Raw genomic sequence first — 16438 nt, forward strand, 5'->3', positions numbered from 1 at the left:
TAGTTATGAGGAGAGATTGGATAGACTGGGGTTATTTTCCCCGGAGGAGAGGAAATTGAGGGGGGACATGATTGAGGTGTATAAAATTATGAGGGACATAGGTAGGGTAGACAGGAAGGAATCTTTCCCCCTTGGTGGAGGGATCAATAACCAGGGGGCATAGATTTAAGGTAAGGGGCAGGGGGTTGAGAGGGGATGTGAGGAAGAATTATTTCACCTAGAGGGTGGTGGGGATCTGGAACTCACTGCCTGAAAGGATGGTAGAGGCAGAAAACTTCATAACATTTAACAAATATTCTGACGTGCACTTGCGATGCCATGGCATACAAGGCTATGGGCCGAGTACTGGACAATGGGATTAGAATAGTTAGGTACTTGTTTGACCTGCGCAGACTTGATGGTGGTAATAAGTATTTCAGCACTAGTAGTTAGTACCCAAACCTGAAATGACTCATTGTACTCAGTTCCTAATCTGAGAAATGCAGAGCAGATATGTTAAAGGCAATTGTTACAGCTAATGTAAGAGGGTACAAAGCAGGAGGTGGCCTTTTGATTGGGGTTGGAAATTGGTTGGGAGATAAGAGACAGGGACCCGAGAAAAAGGGTAGGTAAGCTGATTGGTAGAACGTGACACTGTGGTGTTCCTCAGGGATCTGTTCTGAGGCCTTAGTTTTTCACCATGTTTATTAATAACTTGGATGAAGGAATGTAAGGTTATATATCATTTGTTTACAAGCTACACTAAGTTAGGAGGGATAGTAAGACTACAGATGGAGCATGAAGCTGCAAAGGTATGTAGACAGATGAAGTGTTTGGGCAAAACTATGAAAAATAGAATACCGTGCAGACAAATGTGAGATCATCCAGTTTAGACTGAAGAAAGATAAATCTGAGTATTTTTTAAATAGTATGAAACTCACATGAATTATATAAAGTTCATGTAGAAGCAAAGGAACAGGGGTAGGCCATTCAATCCCTTGAGCTCTGCTCTGCCATTCAATGAGATCATGCCTGATCTGTGGCCTAACTCAATTTTCTGCCCCCATATCCTTTAATGACTTAGTTTAGAAAAACATTATCAATCTCAGTTTAAAAATTATGATCTAGCATCAACTGCCATCTGTGGAAGTGAATTCCAAACTCCTACCACCTTTTGTGTATGGAAGAGTTGCATGACTTCACTTCAGAATTGGCTCTAATTGTTCAAACATGTCCCATAGTCCTGGACTCTAAAACCAGCAGAAATAATTTCTCTCCATCTACCCTAGCTGTTCCCCTTAATATTCTGAAAACTTTGATTGAACCATGCCCTAACCTTCTGAATTCCAGAGAATAAAATCCTCGTTTATGCAATCTTTCATTGCAATTTAACCTGTGGCATCCAAGTATCAACCTAAATCATAAAAGCCATTGACAGGTACAAAAAGCAATCAAATAAAGGCCAATGGAATGTTTTCCTCAGCGAGCGGGCCCTGCCCCCAATGGCTTGTATTCACTTGAGTTTAGGAGATTGCAAGTGATCTGATTGAGGTATTTAAAATGGTAAGAGTAATTTGATTGGGAGATACAGAGAAATGATTTTCTCACCTGCGGAATCAAAAAAGGGGGCAACTCTTAGGGCAGAATTTTGCCCTCGGATGGCGTGCGGGCCCCACCGGCGGGCGGACAGCCGACCCCTGCCACCGAAATGGGGCCCACCGCCATTTTGAGTGGGCAGGCCAATTAAGGCCCGCCTAGTGGCCTGCCTGACAGGAAGCGCTATATCTGCTTCTCTCATGTTCCTTTTGGGCTGTAACTTAAAACCTGATGATCTTAATCCTGAACTTTATTTTTTAAATTTTTTAAAGACAATCATGCTATGCTTTCTGATTGTGCATGATCAAGAATGAACATCGAGCTGCCTGTTAATAAAAAAGGACAGCTGATCATTTATGACATACTACTTAACATGTACAGATGGGAATTCCCTCCCTCCACCACACCCTCCCGGAACTCCCTTACCCACACTTGCCTGTGTGCTGGTGGGTAGCCATGGTTTACCAATATTTCCAAATTAGGAAATGGAAAGATAGTGAAGACCCGGAATTAAAATAGCCTGGGCATGATTGTTGCAGCAGCAGGTACCAACTTACCCCTCTACCCTACCACCCAAAACCAACCTCAATGTTTATGACATACTACTGTGCAGATGGGGGAGGGAACCCCCATCTGTCAAAGTGCACTCTTTCACACATGCGTGCAAAAGAGCACACTGCTTCCTGAGGCAAAGTCCTGTCTCAGGGAGATTCGTGACAGGTAAGCAAAGTCTAAAAATAGATAAATATTGAAATTATTAACATGTCCCCCTCATGTGACAATGTCACATGAGGTGGGACATGTTAATAATAAACATAAAATTTATTAAATGTTTAAAAAATGGATATGAAACTTCATCCCGCCAGTGGATGAAGTTTCATGAATAATCAGAAGGCCGCTGGGGCTCCTGGCCTGCCTGCCAGCCTTGAGCTTGGACAGGCAGGTCTTTAATTATCTTAAACAGAAATAAAAATGTCCGGAAAAACTCAGCAGGTCTGGCAGCATCTGTGGTGAGGAACACAGTTAACGTTTCGAGTCCATATGACTCTTCAACAGAACTAACTAAAAACAGAAAAGACGTGAAATATAAGCTGGTTTAAGGGGGGGTGGGACAAGTAGAGCTGGATAGAGGGCCAGTGATAGGTGGAGATAGCCAAAAGATATCATAGACAAAAGGACAAAGACATGTTGAAGGTGGTGATATTATCTAAGGAATGTGCTAATTAAGGGTAGAAAGCAGGACGAGCAAGGTACAGATAGCCCAAGTGGGGGTGGGGTGGGGTGAAGGGAAGGGATCGAAATAGGCTAAAAGGTAGAGATAAAACAATGGATGGAATTTAATTATCTTAATGAGCCTTAGTGGCCTCAATTGGCCATTGAAAGGTTGGCGGGTGGACAGCTGATCTCGCTGTCCGCACGTCTGCCTAAAAATTTAAAGGGACCGGGATGACGTCGGGGATTCCTCCAGATGTGTCATTTTCCCCTCGGCGAGCGGGCCCCGCCCCCAAATCGCCAAGGGGAAAATCCTGCCCTTAAAGTTGAAGCTAGGCCATTCAGGGGCAAAATCAGAAAGCATGTTTTCACATAACGAGTAATGGAAATATAGAACATTTTCCCCAGAGGGTTGTGGATACTAGGACAATTGGAACTTTCAAGACTGAGATCAATACATTATTGTTAGATAAAAGAATCAAGGTCAGGGCTTTTCAGATAGTGGGGTTTCCAGCCCTGCCACTCAAAGAGTCGAAGGGAAACGCATCTCTGTCAACCACAGCAGCCCCACTGGAGACTGGGCTTCCACCCCTCACGGGTGTCCCGATTCAGAGAGCTGCTGACTAATTTGATTGGTCAGCTGCGGCACTGGCAGTAGTGGCCAGGACTGGGACCACAAGCAGTCCCCAGATTCAATGTCTTGGAGTCCAGAACAAGATAAGTGCGAGGGGTCTCATGGCGGGGAGGGAAGGTGAGGCCCAGTGGAGTAGGGGTCTTGATGGAGAGGTTGGAAGTATCCACAGGGGACAGACCTTGGGGGTGGGGGATGTCTGACATGGAAAGGAGGCCCTTGAGGGAGGTGCCTTCACCCCTTCCCACCCAAACAGGTGGGAACCGAGGCCTCCCCCTGTCCCTGAAGTCCTCCTGCCAGCATCAAAATTGGGGCCAGGTGGGAAGTGACCTTAAGCAGCCAATAATTGGCCACTTCAGGGCCTCAGCCAGGGTGAGGGTTTGCCTAGGCCTAGCCTGCCCCATATAAAATTATGAACAAGTCAGGGAAAGGCAGGAGGGTGGCGGGGAGGCCACCAGGGGAGTTTTATAGTCCTGCAAGCCCACTGGCGGGGGAGCGAAAAAGTCTGCCCCAAGTATATGAAGCTAAGGCAGAAAAATGGAATTGAAAGTTAAGAGTAGCTATCAGCCTAATTGAATGGCACATTAGGCCCAAGTAGTTGCATTACATGGTCCTATCCTAATGTTCCTAACTCCGCTTTTAAATGTGTGCTACTTTCTATTGTTAAGAAATTTTAATTTTTCATAAATAAAACTTGTACATTTATTATCCTATTTGTATTTTAAACCAGATGTTGATAATGTACCATAACTTGAGAGTGTGTATTTGTTCACAAGATCGGTATTAAAATTAACATTCTATTGGAAAGGGAGATTTATACAGGTTTAATATACAATTCAACAGTGTGGTGTACATGATAGAAGACTTTTTTTTAAACAACAGTTTCATACCTGCTTTTTCCATCCATATCTCTTGATATTTCCTCTGTTTGGTATCGATAACCAGCCCTCCATTCTGGTTTCTGAATTCAAAAACAATTGAACATGTCGTGAATGATAACACCTTTGACAGGAATTGTGTTTGTGAAAGCAGCATCATCACTTTAGGTCTAGTCATATAGAATTACATTATAGAAATAAGACAAATTCCACAATTGGGCTGCCACTAACATCTCTTTCTCCCCTTCTTAAATCATTAGGCTTAAAAGACAATATAAAGATGTTTAGCCAACTTTTTAAACCTTACTGAAAATAATGGAAGCTGGAGTCTGGTATTTTTGGGTCAAAATTCCATTGCATACATTTAACATGGTTAAATGGCATTGTAAGGGTGAGTGCATGTTTCTGGGTTCTTCCTCCAAAAATCTGGTCTGATTATCTAGTCATTATCACACAGCTGTTTGTGGGAGCTTTCTGTACACAAATTGGCTGTCACATTTCATGCATTAGAACAGTGACTACCCTTCAAGAGTACTTCACTGGCTGTGAAGCACTTTGAAATACTGGTAGTTGTGAAAGGGGCTATATAAATGCAATTTTTTTCTTTTTAATCTGTTGCAGAGGTTCATCACCTGTAATGGAATAAGGCAGCCCCAATCTTTATCAACAAACCTAACATGGAAGGTCAACTAGGATTTATGTAGGTTTTCTGTCATCTGATGAAATGGAGGATAGTATTGTGAATGCAGGATACGTGCATGTGAGCAATTTGTACTGAAATAGCCAGTTTAGAGAGTTGAGTTTTCGATGGTGTTTACTAAGCTTAACTGGGCCCCAACCAGTAGTGTTAAATCTTGCTGAAATGGCAGCTCCTGGACATGGAATTGACACTCCAAGGGCTGATTACTTACCTCAATGATTCTTTTCTTATACTGTGCCCTAAAACAAGTCGTAGCAACAATCACTGGAAAGTTCTCAGCTTCACCACATAGACATGTGGGTTCTGTGAAAGGAGGGATATGCTCTGGAATGGCAAAGCAGCAATTGCCTCGATTTCTTGCAACGTTTTGGTCCTCCCTACCTCTATATTTTCCTCCACCCATCCAAATCCATTCCCAACATATAACATCACATATGTATTAAGAACTATAGGAATGTGTAAGAACCTCAATCTTGTCTTTGCGACATGGCATTTGTAATTCATTATTACACCATAACTTGAGTGTGTGTATTGCTGGAAAGAAACAATTAAAATAACTTGTGGGAATAGGGAGAAGGGTGGGCACAATTGCTATAATGAAAACAATTAATTATCACTTGACATTTACTTATTATATAGGATGAATTGAGAGAAGAAATTGCCGACATATGATCTATATGCATTTACTCTTCCTGTCCAAATTAAACTCATCTCAATCTTTTCACTTCATATGTATAGTTTTCAATGAATGTATAGTTTAAATGTCACTATCAAAGCTAATTAGTCCATATGTTAAAATGCTGTTAATCAGAGTCAAGTAATTCCTTTCAATAATATACTATATGTTGAAAGTTAATGAAAACATATGCCATTACAACCAATAGTAAGTAGAGTAGTAGCCATGATAAAAAAACATTAATAAGATGCACACAAGGACAGAGGGATTCTTAAAAAATAAATTGAAATCTGTAGCTTCAACAGAAGATCAATGGAATCCCAGTCAAAAGGTCTCAAGAGGACAGAGTTGGAGAACTGCAGACTTCTTGGAAGGTTGTAGGTGGAGAATATTACAAAGATAGGAAAGGTGAGGCCATGGAGAGGTTTGAGTATAACCATTTTAAAGTCGAAGTTTTGGTGGCCCAGAAGCCGATGTAGGTTAGTGAACATGGGGGTGATAGGTCGCCAGGACTTTGTGGCGGTTAGGATATAGGCAGCACAGTTCTGGATGAGGTCAAGTTTATGCAGAATGGAAGCTGAGAAGCCAGCCAGGAGAGCACTGAAATAGTCTAGACTGGAGGTAACTAAAGCACAGGTGAGGGTGTCACCAGCAGATAAGCTGGAGCAGGGGTTGAAGCAGACAATCATTTTGATGGAGAGAATATGAGATCAGGAGCTCAGTTCAAGGTCAACCAGGATGTTAAGGAAGCAGTGGTTCAAAAACATAGTGGCAAGGTGGAGGTTGGAATTGGTGGTGAGGGAGTAGAGTTTGTCTTGATGGCTGAACGTGATGATTACATGAAAAAAAATTATGGTTCATTAAAGACTGAATGTTTAACATGCAGCCTGACGAATAAACAGTTGAGGGATCAACAAAGGTGGTGGTGAGGGAGGTCTGGGTGTCACCAGCATATATGTGCAAATTGACATTAAGGCCCACAACTTCCGATATCTGGGGGGGGGGGGGTCAAACCCAGGGGCAACCCCAAAGATGCGCTGGGGAACTGCCATCAGCAGCCCCCACAAAAGGATTGCACAGAAGTTCAAACTTCCAATGGGCAATTACCCTGCACTGGGAGCCATCCAATACTCTGATTGAAATCGGAAACTTTGGACGTTTCTGACTGTCTTAGCAGAATAGCTACCCAGGAAAAGTTAGAAGAATTAAAATCATTTCTGGCTCCTAAATAACTTTTGTACTAACCCCCCCCACTGGACTCCCAGACTACCCGCGACCTCCCGACGAGCTCTCATCCCTTCTGACCACCCCATCCCCCGACAACCGCCCTTTCCAGCTACCCTCCCAACCCCCAGGCTACCCCCTTGCCTCCCCCAACTACCTCAATTCCCCAACTACCCTCCCAACTCGACTAACCGCCCCCCCCCGATCCTCTGACCGAAAATTCAACACCTGCCCCGACTGTCCACTCACCACTCTCTTCATTGATCACCTGACCCACCTAACTGATCATCCGACCACCCCACCGATCCCCAGACTACACCCCCGCCCCTAACTACCTTCCTGACCTTCCCAGCGACTGACCACCCAAAACATCCTCACTGACCACCTAACCCCCCCCCACTCCCAATGTCAACCCATATCCCCCTCACCAACCGACCACCCGATCCTCCACCCATCCAGTCCTACCCTCTTACAGACTTATCTTGTCCTTGGTTTCTCAAAGCAGCTAGGATCTTTAAACATACGTGCTTTTTGACAGTTAGTGCCATAAAATAGAGGGCTTGGCTTCCTTTCCTCCGACTCTGCTACGCTCAACTGAAGGCCTCAGGAACCTGGCTGCAGTACACTATTCTCGCCGGCCCGAGTCAAAATGTTGGGTGAGAAAGGTGCAGCTGCATTTTAGTGTAATTAAATAGGGGTGGAGAGGCAATTCAGCTGTGGCTGCCACTCCATCGACATTCTGGCCCCATGTTTTTAGATGATGCCACCAAGAGGCAGCATGTATGAGAAATAGAAGATCATTATTGTTCAGTACACTTAACCATAATACCTAAATTTATAACTCTTTTCTGAAACTTACACTCAGTGATTCCTACAAAATATAGTTCTGTGATTTTCAGAATATTGCAACATTATGAAAAACATATTGAAATAGGAGAACTACAGACAATTCAGTAGCACAATGGCAAAGCAACCATGGCTGTTTAAAAAAAGACCATGCTAAGCTGCATTCAATATTTTGTACAATAATGCTATTAAAATTTAGTTTAAAAGACAGTATCCCTTGTACAAGATAAACTTTATAAACTAGTGTGGCAATTCTGCATCACAATGAAAAACATGGAAATTACAATTTTATGGGAAATTTATAAGATTTCTCTAATTTCATTTTATCAAGCTCCATATAAAAAGTAGGGAAATAATTTTAATCATATATCATAAAATGTAGACACTTCAGTCTTTTTAAATAAGTATGAGTACTCAAAGGATTAATGCATACTTTAAATTTGACCCATGTGCTTAGTGGACATTAACTTTCTCTAACATTTCGGTAACCTTGAATAGTCAATTGAAAATTATTGCAAATTAAAGCAGCAATGACTGTGAGTTCCTATTAAATTAAATGTTAAAACATTTTCATGGGTAATTCTGCAGTTCTTCAATAAAGATTGTGTAGACGTATAAAAAGGAATGCTGTCCCTTAAATATCAAAAAGTGACTTAATCAGATACAAATGGAGTCAGACATCAAATGTCAGCCAGCATGCAGAAAGTGCAAATAGAACAAGGCTTTCAATTACTCACTGGAAAAAGATAGATAAGACATGTGTTGCAAGAGGAACACCCAACTAGGTACAAAGAATAAAAGGCACTTCTATGAAAGGAAAGGCTTTAACTAGAACATAATTAAAAAAAAAACTCTACCATAATATAACGTCCCATAAAGTAAATGGGATTTTAATGAATAAACTATTTAATAACGAAGAATGTTAGCAGGTCGGTACCTGAGTGGGTTGATGTCAATGACAAATTCTGGATTTGAATTCAAGTACCAGCTAGTCACTGCAAGATTACTTTCCAGCAGACAAAAACAAAATTGGAATAGCATCATAGATATGATGACAAATTTTAATTCCGTTTTATAAAGGTTTTTCTTTATAGAATCATAGAATGATTACACAGCACAGGAGGAAACCATTCAGCCCTTTGCATCCATATTTGCTTTCTGCAAGACCAATATAGATAGTTCCACTCCCTTGCCATTTCCCATAGCCCTGTACGTTGCTTCTTTTCAGCTGCTTATCCAAGTCTCTTTTGAAAGCCATGATTGAATCTGCCCCCACCATACTCTGAGACTCTGCATTCTAGATCCTAAACACTCACTGCATAAAAATGTTTTCATCATGTCAAGTTTGGTTCTTTTGACAATCACTTTAAATCTGTGTCTTCTGGTTGTAGATCTTTCTGCCAATGAGAATAATTTCTCTCTATTTACTTTGTTCAGACCCCTCGTGATTTTGAACACCTCTATCAAATCTCGTCTCAACCTTCTCTTCTCTCAGGAGAACATTACAGCTTCTCAAATCTATCCAAAAACTGAAGTCCCTCATCCTTGGAACCATTTCATAAATCTTTTCTGCACTCTCGCTAAAGACTTCTTAAAGTGTGGTGCTCAGAATTAGACACAGTACTCCAGCTGAAACCAAGCTAGTGTTTTGTAAAGTTTCTTTTTAAAAATTCATTCATGGGATGTGAGCTTCGCTGGCTGGGCCAGGGTTCATTGCCCATCCCTAGTAGCCCTTGAGAAGGTGGTGGTGAGCAACCTTCTTGAATCACTGCAGTCCATGTGGTATAGGTACACCCATAATGCTGTTAGGAAGGGAGTTCTAGGATTTTGATCCAGCAACCATGAAGGAATGGCAATATGTTCCCAAGTAAGGATGGTGTATGGTTTGGAGGGGAACTTCCAGGTGGTGGTGTTCCAATGCATCTGTTGTCCTTGTCCTTCTAGATGGTAGTGGTCATGGGTATGGAAGGTGCTGTCCAAGGTGCTTTAACATCTTTTCTTCTGTACTTTCTGGGCTAGATTTTCAAATACCAAAAAAAGTCGGGAATGGGTGCGGGAATCAAAACGCTGAGGCTGCAGGATTGGAAATTTAAATTCTGCCCTCGAAAAGAGGCCCGCACAAACTTTGTGTAGGTGAGAAGAGGTTTAGGCAGGGGTCACCACTGACAGGCTTAGGGGACATTTGTATTTATGCCCCCCAGTATTTTTCGCAGGTTCAGCAGGTTTTGGAAGCTGCTGGAAAACCTGCCAGATAAGAGTGTCCATGAGCCTTGGGGGAAGCTTGCCCAGGCGTTGGAGACATTCTAACGTGTAAGAATTAAATCTTTTGAGAACTTCAAATGTCATTATGAGATGCTTTCTTGTGAATTAGATGTGTTTTTACTGTAGTGATTGATCATAGTGCACTGTCCTGTAAAGGTAAGTTGACAATTATATTGACCAGTATTGTGTTAAGTGTTGTGATGCAATATAATACTTGTCCTGCTGGGAAAAGTGCTACAATTGTTGCAAATATCTAGCTTATAATTCATAAGTTTTAGAATATAATTTACAGTTTTAGAAATTATGGTTTTAACTGTAGAAAAAATGGGGGCATCTGGTTGAGAAACTGGTAAAAATAACTCTGAAGTAAATGCAACTCAAACAAGCCTGGGTTATTACATTTAAAAAGTTGCCTGTGTTTATCCTACAAAGTCAGAGTTGATAATAAAAATAGTGACCCATCTCTGGATCTCTTATTGGAACCAGAGAGCCTGAAGAGGGGAATTATTCAAAGGAGGGCTGAATTTTACCCCCATCAGGGGGGCAGGTGAGAGCAAGCATGAACCTGATTGGCACCCCCAATCAGGTGCACGCTGCCATTTTACGTGGATGGGCCAATTAAGGCCCGCCCAGCGTGACGCACACCCGGAAGCGCTGAGCACTCCCTGTGCGGGCAGTGGGGGCGGGGGGGGTGATTTCCTGAGTCGGGGCCTGCGCTCTTTTGCGCATGCACGCGAAAACGCACAGAAATCTCCCTGAGGCATGGAGGTGCCTCAGGGAGATTAGTTTAAGTTTTGAAAAATGTAATAAAGGTAAAAAAGAAATTTTAAGGACATGCCCCCTCATGTGAAACTCACATGAGCTGGGGCATGTCCAATGAATTTTTCAAAAATTTTATTTAATTAATGAACCCTCCATGAAACCTCATCCTGTCCGTGGATGAGGTTTCATGAAAAATGCGAAGGCCATCTGGGCTCTTCGCCTGCCCACCAATCTTAAGATTAGATGGGCAGCATTCTTAACAGCTTTGATTACTTTTTTAATGGCCTTATTAGGCCTTTGACAGTTCGGCGGGCATGCAACTGACATGGCTGTGTGCCCGCCAAATTGACAATCTAAATGATGCATGGTCACAGTGCACCATTTTATGTGTTGGTGAGTGGGCCCTACATTTCTGTTTGAGACCATCTTGTCACAGAGGTGGGCTGTGGGGGGTGGTGAAAGCTTGTTTTGCTTAAGCTGTTGGTTCAGAAAGCAGGCAGTTGCAGTTTTGCTTTGGTGTTGACTGCAACTCACTTGATTGAGAGAGCCAACAAGTGATGATTGTTAGTCAGGCCTGCACTTTAAGCAGAGAAAATACTAACTTCAACGTTCACCATGCAGAATGCGAGTGGCACTCAAGCTCAATGTGGATTTCTGAAGGAAGATTTTCCTAGTTTGCAGGTACAGGAAGAAATCTATAGTGGTCCCCACAGAGCCTTGTTGCAGAAAGCAGTCAACAGAATTAGCTTGGAAGCTGCGAAGCTCACCTCCTGACTGTCCACAAAGCCAGTCCACCAACTATAAGGTGCAAGTCAGGAGTGTGATGAAGGTGCAAGTCAGGAGTGTGATGGAATACTGTCCATGTGCCTGGATGAGTGCAGCTCCCACAACACTCAAGAAGCTTGACACTATTCAGGACAAAGCAGCCCATTTGATTGGCACCACACCCACAAATATTCACTCCCTCCACCCATGATGCACAGTAGCAGCAGTGTGTACTATCTATAAGATGCACTGCAGAAATTCACCAAGGCTCCTTTGACAGCACCTTCCAAACCCACGATCACTACCATCTAGAAGGACAAAGGAGCAGACAGATGGGAACACCACCACCTGGAAGTCCCCTCCAAGTCACTCACCATCCTGATTTGGAAATATGTTGCTGTTCTTTCGCTGTTGCTGAGTCAAAATCCTGGAAGTCCCTCCCTAACAGCATTATGGGTGTACCTACACCACATGGACTGCGGCGGTTCAAGAAGGCAGCTCACCACCACCTTCTCAAGGGCAATTAGGACTGGGTAATAAATACTGACTCAGTCAGCAAAGCCCACACCCCATGAATGAATAAAAAAAAAGGCAGTTAGGTATCTGCTGGCTGAGGCATCCACAGACGTGAGCCATTAAATAAAAGTTGGAGTGTCACTTAGCCAAGAAGCTAATAGAAAGATCCCCAGAGAATAGCTGACAGAATGGGGAGAATTAAAGTGAATTCCAGAGAGCTATGACATAACTTGTGGGTTCATCCCTAAAGAAGTGAATGAACATTCAAGGTTGTTGTAATATTTAAGGGAATTCTTGGAGGGAAGCAAAAAATAGAATCGAGTTCATAACACAGCATGTAATTACTTATGCTGTGTTAATAGTGCTTGCTTTGTTTAATTCTCCTTATATACAATAAAGTCAGTTTTTGTTTAAAAATGTGAAATCTGGTGGCATAATTCTGTCTGCTAATTATGAAGTTATCCTAGATCTGTTTAAACATTAATGGTCCTGAATAGTATTGTAACACTATGCATTCAAATTATAAAAAAACAGTATTTGTGAACTCTAGTGTCATGATCTGAAGTGAGTGCTTGAAGGGAGAAAAATATTTGGTTTGCTGCTTTAACTTAGAAATCTGAGCCATCTGATTTTTCGGTTTCAACAGGCTCCACTGTCTGGAGCTATAATTGTTTTGATAACTGAGCCCATTATGAATACTTGTCTGAGTTTCAAAAGCTAATGAACCACTTATCTCAGCAGAGGTGTGTGCACACAGTTTGGTTGGCAGTTTTAAGAGGTTTTTAAAAGTTTATTTGCCCTTAATGTGGTTACTGAATACAGTATTTTTTGTTTTACAACTGAATGAACACTTGAGGGGATTTAAGTTTTTTTCAATGGGTCTGGAATTTCTTTTCCAGGATGAATGCTTGTGTGTTTGAATGATGATTATTAGATTATTAGAGGTTTAATTTTTCTTCACATTCATCACAAAGGCTTTCCATGGTTATTACAAGGCTCCTGAGATCTGGTCATGGTGGTTACTGGGTGAGTGGCTATGCAGGATATATGTAGGGAATGGCAAGGCAATGGGGGCGTAAAAGGAGCATGAGGGTATGAGGGAGCATGGGGGTAAGTGAGGGTATGAGGATGAGGGAGAATAAGAATGATGTGGAAAGCTGCACTAATGTCCCCGAGAACTGAGATGTGTCTTCTGACCAGGCCACTTCTGCACCTGAGCTCTTATGGGCCTACACCCAATCGGGAATTGCAAAACCCATACTTATCACACCCATGTCTCTCTGAGGCAAAAACGTGGCAGAAATCAGGTGAGGAGGCAGGTATGGGTTTCTGAAGTCTGAATTGGCTCAAAATGAAAATCTGGCCCTAAGTTTCTATTTATAAAGTTCAAGGATTCCATAAGCCTTTTTTAACCACTTTCTCAATCTGCCCTTCCACCTTCAATGATTTGTGCACATATATCTCCAGGTCTCTTTGTTCCTGCATCCCCTTTAGCAAAGTACCCTTTATTTCATATTGTCTCTCCTCATTCTTCCTACCAAAATGGATCACTTCATTCTTAAGTTTCATTTGCCACATGTCTGCCCATTCCAACATGATGTCCTCTTGAAATCCATTGCTATTCTCTTCACGGCCCACAGTACTTCCAAGTTTCGCGTAATTTGCAAATTTTGCAAGTGTGCCTGTACACTCAAGGTTATGTCTTTAATACATATCAAGAAAAGCAGTGGTCCTAGTAACTGACCTCTGGAGAACTTTGTACCTTCCTCCAGTTCGAAAAACAACCATTCACCAGTATTCTTGTTTCCTATCATCAACCAACTACCTATCTGTACTGCCACTATCCCTTTAATTCCATTGTGAACTTTGCTCACAAGCCCATCATGTGGCACTTTATCAAACCTTTTGGAAGGATACATAGACCACATCTCAATCAAGTTGGTTAAACACAATTTGCCTATAACAAATCTCTGCTGGCTTTCCTTAATTAATCTACACTTGTCCAAGTGTCTGTTAATTTTGTCCTGGATTATCATTTCCAAGGTTAACTTGACTGGTCTGTATTTATTGGGTTTACCCTTACATTCTTTTTCAAATAAAAGTATAACATTTGCAATTCTCTAATCCTATAGTGCCATAAGGAGGATTGGAAGATTATGGTTTACATTTTCTCAATATCCACCCTACTTCCCTCAGCATTCTAAAATGCATTCCATGTTCCAAGTTAGGGGTTATATTGCTGTAAATCCAAACATTTTTCACTCTTGAATGCATAGTCAGTCTTGAATATTCTTTAGGTCAGATATAGCAGTCTACCACAGAGTAAAGCTCCTTCTTTTTTGCCCAAAGAATTTGTCTGAAACTCAGAAGCGCACTCCATCAAGCACGCAGAATTTCTCCAATTGCTGCACTAGCCAGCTTTGTGTCATCCAAATGAAATGTCAACAAATGCTAAATTATAGCCAGTTTATTTTTCCTTTGTCACAGTTGGATTGGGTCAAGATTGTTCAAATTAATTTTATTTTGGACTTTAAAACCACAAGCAGAGACGACAATTTTCCTAGGCTGAACAGAAATTGTGATCTCTGAAATGAAAAGTTAGTGTGCTAATCTACTGTACCACTCTCACCCTCTTTAACTTTACCAGCTGCCAGCCCACCTGTTTAATCAAGGGCAGCTTGAATAAAGGAACCTAACCTTGGGAGTGGGATGGATAATGTGGGATGGATAAGGTTTAAGAGTAAAATTAACTACTAAAAATTATTTATGTTCTGGTGCTGATTTTTTTAAATGAATCTACTTTTACCCATACTGGCACATAAAGGAAGGACAGAAACTATTGCTCAATTGTGCAAAAATAATTTTAAATTAAATTAATTCCTTGAATACATAGATACAAAATGCTTTCGGCAAAAGTAAACTGTTAAGTTTAAGTTAACCTTACCAGCTACATTTCCATCAGAATCCTCAGTCTGTAAACTGGCTACACTTGTGTTATCCATACGGAGCTGGAGGTCTTGAAGCTTAGAACGAAGTTGTTCAAGATCACTGTCCTTACTGTCAAGCTGCATTTGGAGCTCTGTACGAAGGTTAGATTCCTCTGCTAATTGCTGTAATATTTAAATAAAATAAACAGTCAAATTAAGAGAAAACTGTAGTATTTCAGGATTATAGTAGAAAGTCATCAAGTCCACTTTCAGATAAATACACTTTTATAAAATATATTTCCTTGCCATATTGCAAAAACATACCTGTAGCCTTTTTGGCTGTTGTTGACTTAACAAAAATTGACAACTAGGATGTATAAATTACAATCTCAGGGCTATAATCATAAAAATCTACATGATGACATTACATATTTCCTGAAATGTGTGGAAATGCAAAAAGCATTTAACATACTAATACTATGGAATGGCCATTTAAGCTCTGTTTAGCATAGTTCCTGATTTCATCCAAACAGGGAATTAACTGACCAACTCTCAACCTTTTCTTGCCACTTGTGGCAGCCTTGGACCACATTCCCATCCTTGCCGGTTTGATGTTGAATTTTCTGCAGTGCAGTCCACACTACAGGATATCATTCTTTCACGACACACTAAATCTCACACGCAGGAATACTTGACCAGGGTGTATAGGCAAAATTGAGACCCAATTTTTAAATCACACATTTTGGATTTATTATTTGATCTCCATTACAAAAGTCTGATATCCATTTTTCTAATGGAAACTATCTATGCAAACTTGTCATGCTATCATTAAATTCCCTCCCAAGGATACACTGTGGTGCCACCACTGGAGGAGTGTGCGATTACAACGTGGATATATGAAGTTACAAAAGAAAAATTGACAGGTGAGAACACCACCAATATTTTACTAGATTATGTATCCATACAAAAATAACAGTTAGCATATCCATGTAAGATTTCCTTACTGCTTGCATTTCATTTAGGTCCTTCTGATACTTCACAACAACATGACTGTATTTCTCCCTCTCTTGGTTCAATTCCAGTTGCAATTTTTTGTTTTCCTTTTCTTTTTTTCGGACATCTGCTGTATTTGCTTTCTTTCGATCTACTTTGATATCTTTGCGGTTCATAATCTCAGCAAGCTTATTAACAGCCTAATTGATGCAAACATAAAACATGCATGAAAATGTACCCACAAAAACCAGCAGAAACTATTGGAAAACTGTATTAGTATGTGACTATTTATGGTTAGGAGAATTTTAAAACATCTACCTGTGTTTTCAGCGTGCGTTCCTGGCTAATTATCTTTTCATAATTAGATTTCATGTTGTTTAAGTCTTCCTCCTTCTTCTTCTGCGACTCTGAAAGAAATTTATAATCGAGTAATAATGATTGATCTGTCAGATGCATTTCCTTAAACAAGAT

General features: G+C 41.2%; 1 protein-coding gene across 4 annotated transcripts in view; it reads right to left on the minus strand.

The window, feature by feature from the left end:
- Positions 1-16438, minus strand: part of rock1 (Rho-associated, coiled-coil containing protein kinase 1) — a 226223-nt gene that overhangs the window by 24991 nt on the left and 184794 nt on the right. For all 4 annotated transcript variants that reach the window (XM_041189415.1, XM_041189414.1, XM_041189416.1 and 1 more), the window contains 4 exons: positions 16286-16374; positions 15979-16167; positions 14992-15157; positions 4309-4379 (listed from right to left, as the gene is read on the minus strand). In XM_041189415.1, the coding sequence (XP_041045349.1) occupies positions 4309-4379; positions 14992-15157; positions 15979-16167; positions 16286-16374 (515 nt within the window). The remainder of the gene's footprint in view (positions 1-4308; positions 4380-14991; positions 15158-15978; positions 16168-16285; positions 16375-16438) is intronic.

Source organism: Carcharodon carcharias, chromosome 6 (assembly GCF_017639515.1).
Source record: "Carcharodon carcharias isolate sCarCar2 chromosome 6, sCarCar2.pri, whole genome shotgun sequence".
NCBI lineage: Eukaryota > Metazoa > Chordata > Chondrichthyes > Lamniformes > Lamnidae > Carcharodon > Carcharodon carcharias.